At 36.8% G+C, this 5,751-nt stretch overlaps 1 protein-coding gene across 1 annotated transcript; it reads right to left on the bottom strand.

Annotated features, from left to right (window-relative positions):
- Positions 1-3,383: 3,383 nt before the first annotated feature.
- Positions 3,384-4,825, bottom strand: LOC129808491 (inhibitor of growth protein 1). The gene is made up of 4 exons (XM_055858272.1): positions 4,559-4,825; positions 4,271-4,492; positions 3,708-4,204; positions 3,384-3,642 (listed from the first exon to the last, which is right to left on the bottom strand). The coding sequence occupies exons 1-4, from the start codon at positions 4,692-4,694 to the stop codon at positions 3,436-3,438; spliced, it is 1,062 nt and encodes a 353-aa protein (XP_055714247.1). The 5' UTR covers positions 4,695-4,825; the 3' UTR covers positions 3,384-3,435.
- Positions 4,826-5,751: the final 926 nt, after the last annotated feature.

Raw genomic sequence — 5,751 nt, 5'->3', positions numbered from 1 at the left:
AAGTCGCTCTTGAACTTCATTGGGATTAGGTGACATTCTTATTTATATTTGACCTATTGCAATTCGCACGACAGTGGAAAGTCATCCGGAGTGACCCCATGGTTAAGGAGGAGTATGAATTATGTTCCCTGAACTCTAGTTGCTCTACTTATTTTATCAGATGATAAATTGGATAACGAATGATTTGTTTTTCTATTACTTCACTACCCTGGATCATGAAAACAGAAAATTGTTAATAATGCGCAAGCCGACCGGCAAATTATTTACCCAAGAAGCCATAGGATTTACCTTCTATCACTTCTTTCGGTAAGACCGCTAATGTGATAAGGACTTTTAGTTACTGATAATATCTGATAACAGTTACTTATACAATAAAATATCGGCCAAATATCTCAAGCTTCAAAATATTCGAGGTTTTCTTTTACTTACAATTAAATTCTTACGTTAAAAAATTGATTAAAGTTTTTTTTTTTAAAAAGCAAAGTCATTTTCAAGTATTTAAAAAAAAATTTATTGGGAGGAAAATAGGAGAAATATATGATGAAAAATTAAGATAATGTGGCTGTAGTAAAGACGCGAGGAGTCACTAAAACCCAAACTGTTTGACAAAAGATGAACTTCATAACTTTTTTCTCCAAATTTAAAGATTTAAAAATTTTTTTCCAAATATTTTTTTTGCAATTTTAATCCCAAATATTTCCAAAAAATGCTAATTTTTCTATTATTTTTCTCAGAATTATTAGTAGTCTTTGTCAGATTCTTCGTTTTATTCCAAATTTGACTAAAAATAATTAGGGTTTAACAAGATTGAGCCTTATCGTGATATAAATTAGCTGCACAAACAGATTGAGAAGCTAAATTAATATTATGATAAGGCTCAGTTCCACTTAGGAGTGGAATTCCAATTTCAAAGATGCCGTACTGTCCCCTACTGCTCAATGTCCACAGAAAGAGCATTGAAGAGAATTGATTTTGAGTAATTTCGACTTCTTTTTCCGCAAGGGGTAGTATTAAGTGAGATTCTTAACAATCTCACCTACTATAATCCTAACAAAATCTCATGTCCTCCGATCGGCCCCAAACTTTGCCAGAATGTGTTTCGCCACTTCCTGATCACGAATATATAGGGGGCTAAGTTACGTTCCCGACTGGCCGGCCGTCCGTCCGGCCGGCCGCTCTTTGGAGCTTAATAGCTCCTAAACTAAAAAAGATATCGACTTGCGGTTTTCGGCAAAGGTTAAATATCGGCTGAAAATTGCAACATGGTGCATTGACCCCCCACCCCTCCTTCCGCCATTTTGAAGACCCCCCTTTTTTGTTTTCTCAATAGCTCCGCCGCTATGGCATCCATCGGGCTCAAATTTTAGTATGTCATAGCCGGGCCTTAGAGCTTTCGATCAATACCAAACTTAAGGTCCCCCGACCCCCCTGACCCGAGCAATAAGAGTCCAAAAAAAGAATTCTTAAAGTGGCCATAACTCTGGTTCTAATTATCAGAATTTAAAAAGTGACGGCGTTTTGGGAAGCTCTCGTGAAATGCCACTTTTCCTTCTAACATCACAAGTTCATAAAACCACCGCTAGGGGCGCTATTTTTAAAAAGAAGATTTTTCAATTTTCTAAGTTAAATAACTCAAAAATTCCTTTATGCATCGGACTGAAATTTTAGTATGTTGTAGCCCTTGATTATACCTATCAAACAAAAAAATACTTAAGTCGATCTAAAATCCCTGACCCGAGCTATAAGGGGTCAAATTTCGAATATTGACCGGTCACTATCTCCAGTTCTAATTAACATATCGACCTAAATTTTGGCTTTTTGGTTTCGTCTCGATGAGCACTTTCAGATGGAAGTTCAAAAAATCACCACAGGTGGCGCTGCGATAGCGTCAAAATTCATCAAAATTTAAACTCATTTTTCTCAAAAATTCCTTTGTGCAAGTTAATGAAATTTTAGAGTGTTTTAGTCCAGTATAGGACGTTTCCAAAATGGTGCGTGAGTGCACTATGGTTTCAATAGAACCGGAGATATGAGGGGTCAAAGTTCACGAAATTTAAAAAATCATATCTCCAGTTCTATGTGACCGATTTTCATTAATGAAGGCTTAAACGAAAGATATCACCAAATGCTACAACTTTCTAGAATATTTGAACTTCGTGGGACCAACACCAGGGGCGCCACAGTCGAAAAACCAATTTCAATATCACATAACCTCAATTATATCGACTGTCGCTGAACCGATTTTGATGATTACTTCGACATAATTGTAGAGGACATTTGTCTCTACATTTCGTCCATACATCATTTTCCACTCAGACTACGCTATCACTCCGATTTTGCCGTTTAAGTGTGAAAAAATTGATTTTTCCCATAATAACGCTTTGAAAGCACTCAGATACCAAATTGACTGCCTCTACTCCACCAAGACACTTAAAATAGGGTTTTAAATGGAAAGTCTCACAAAATACAACAATTCTTTCATATAGTTGAAGTTCATCAAATGAACACTTGGGGCGCTCTGGTCGGAAAAACGAGTTCAGAAACAAACAACCTCGATTATCTCGGCTTCTGAGTAATCATGTTCTATGGCAAAATTATAGAGAACTTTCTGGTTTACGTTTCACCCATATATCACTTTTGTGCCAGTCCATCCAAAATCCTTGATATTTTGGTTAAATACAAAATTTGTATAATTTCACGAATTTGATTCAAGATAACTGAATGGCGTCTCCCAACTTCAGTTCTAAATCGAATTTGCATACATTCCGAGTTAGCTCACATTAAGAATCTCACCTACATAAGCCAGTTAGGATTATCTGTCCCTTTCTCAACTGGTTTGCTTAAACTTGGAAAGTAAAATATTATATATATATTCATGGACTGAAAACCGCGCATTAACTTAAAAAAAGTTAGTTCACTGAGATGGCACGGCTGAGACGCTTTGTCATCTCTTTTTAGAATCTCACCTACTATAAGCTATCTATAAAAAGAAACTGATTGTTCAAATCCGAAAAAGTCAAAATAACATTCCGGAAATTTTTATTTTACCCTGCAGTATTGATCCGAAATCGGTGTAAATATTACCTTTTTTAGATGTATTAAGGGTTAAAGTTTCCCTTCTTTCATGTTGATTTTACCCTTAAAAGGTGTAAAATTAACATTAAAAAATATTGGTATATTTTTACACCCAGTCTTAAAATTATGACGAAAAAAAGTTAATCGCAGCCTCTTTTTTTCTCAATGCAGAAATAATTTGAATATTAATTGCAGAAATGATAAGATTTTGCCGATTTTTTATATTCTTTTATTTTACGCAAATATCTGAAATATTTTAAATGATAAGCCTTATTCTAACAGACCAGATGAAATGAAGACGCAAATTGTTGAATGACACTGAAATAAATTATATTGTAAAGTTGAATAAAATGTGTTTTTTTATGTTTTTTCTTCTTTCTCCTTGTTGTAGCGCTCCAGTTCCTTCAAGAATTGCGCCTTCGGTTTCATCACGTTTGGCCGATCACCACGGCAGTTAGGACAGTACCATTTGCCCTTGGGCTTGGTCAGGAGTGAGACACAGGAGAAGTGGAACCACTCTATCGGACAGAGATCATTGTCGCAGAGAATCATCTCACCAAAGGAAATCTGTAAAAGAAAAAGCCATAAATAGCATTTTTTTTTCAGAAATGGCACTACCCAAGAGGACTCACCTGATCGCAAAGGCAGTAAGTTGGTTCATCCGGATCAATGGGCTCCTCAGCCGGTGGAGTATCATCGCGATCGCGTGCTTGGTTGTTCCCACTCTGTGCTCCACCCCTAGCCTTGCGTTTTTTCTTCTTCCCTGCCTGCCCAGTGCCCTTCTTCTGAACAGCACTAGTGCTCTGTGCTGTGTTCCCGCTTTGCTTAACCGGAGCCACGTCAGTCGTGCTGAGATTGTTATCGGAAGCCCCAGGATCTACACTGCCCACCGAGGTATCAGCTCTGGTGCGTCTGGCACGTTTTGAAGCGCGTTCTCCATTGCTGTTGGATCCACTGAAGCTCTCCCGGACGGCCGTGGGACCAGATCCGGTGAGATTAGCAGCCACAGGAGATGCCACAAACATTTGTTGAGCAGTAGTTAGTCCAGTGATGCTCAGATTCATGGTAGGACTTGGAAGTCTTGGTTCCTTCTGCACTACATCATTTATTGGGTCATCCTTCCCATAGTCTGCAATACATAATGTCCGGAAGGTTAAAATTGAGGTTATTAGATTGCTAAAGAGCTCTAACTCACCCAAATTCTTAAAATCATGATCCAATTGACGTGTTTTCTGGTCAATTAGCTCCTGCAGCTGCGTCACAATCTGCAATTTTTCATCTCCCAACTCCTGTGAAGCAATGAAACTCTGCCAAATCCTGGCCATGGCTCGAGATCTCTTTGCATTAGCTGATTCCAGCTCATTTGTCGGGCAATTTGACCACTGCTCGTAGTAGTAGTCTGCATCTCGAAGGTGGGCTAGTTAAGAGAATATTCAATTAGATTTTTTTTACTAGAATTTATGGGAATTATCCTAGAAAATACCTCGAAATTGGACGTCAATCTCTCTGATTCTGGACAAATATTTTTGCACATCGTCCGGAAGGTTTTCCACAGAGTCTAAGTAGTTTTCAACATAAGTAGCTGAATACAGGGCCTCAACGGCCACCTGATTCAGCATTTTTACACTATTTCCCGAAGAAATTTTTGCAGATTATCCCTAAAAACGCCACAAAGCAAAAAAACACTTTTAGACGCGGAACACAATACACACAGACACAGACTTGCTGCCAGAAAATGCTGTGAGTTTCAAATCCTGTGAGTTACCCGGTTGGCCAACTCAATGTTTCCAGATCATGGATTCAAATTATTTTCGTTATATTAATTAAAAACTTCAAAACAAATGTTTTTAAAACCATTTTTTTCAATTCGAAAATATTTTATATGAATTATTATAGCAGAATTTAATAAGAAAATTTTGAATTTGAATTCAATTGTGTAAATTTGAAGGGTTAGCAATCAAACATTAGAGATCATTTTTTTGTTTTTCCATTAAAGAACGGCACTCAAAATTCACATTTGTTTACTACAGTAGACTCTCTCGAATTCGGGCATTTGGGATCAAAATGTCACCCGAATTAGAGAGAAATTCGGGGGGCAGACTTTTGGAAATGCAACGGTTTTTTATTCATCTGCATGCACATATTGAGTTTACGTATTCAAATACATTGTAAATATCATGAAAATCGTGAAAATCCCTTAATAATGCAAAATCACATCAAAGCATGGCAAATTTGAGCATATTTGCTTCATTTGGAACTCATAATTAAACTTGAAAAATGCCAACAAACTTTTTTCAAATGTAACTGCTGCCGGAATTAAAAAGTAGCCCGATCTTAAAAGAACCGAATTAGCGAGAGTCTACTGTATTTAGATAGAAATTTCTATTGAGAATTTTAGGATGGGGCTTAAGCTTGTAGCCTAATAGTCTTTACTAATAGTATTACACTTGCTCATATAGGTTTCGAGAAACGGAGATTAATTCATTAGACCTCTGAGAAAATATTTTTTATTCGACGACAAATTCAATACAGTTCCTATTTTTTCGTTCTCAGATATCCTACTACTCAAAATCTTTCTTAAAATTCATTCCCACACATATTAAAATTTTTATGTGATTCATATTGATTGTTGCTTAGGTGTGCAAATGTGTGAGCATGAAAGAAGCATATACACTG

This window comes from Phlebotomus papatasi, chromosome 1 (genome assembly GCF_024763615.1).
Source record: "Phlebotomus papatasi isolate M1 chromosome 1, Ppap_2.1, whole genome shotgun sequence".
Classification (NCBI taxonomy): domain Eukaryota; kingdom Metazoa; phylum Arthropoda; class Insecta; order Diptera; family Psychodidae; genus Phlebotomus; species Phlebotomus papatasi.
This window is presented reverse-complemented; position numbering and strand designations above follow the sequence as displayed.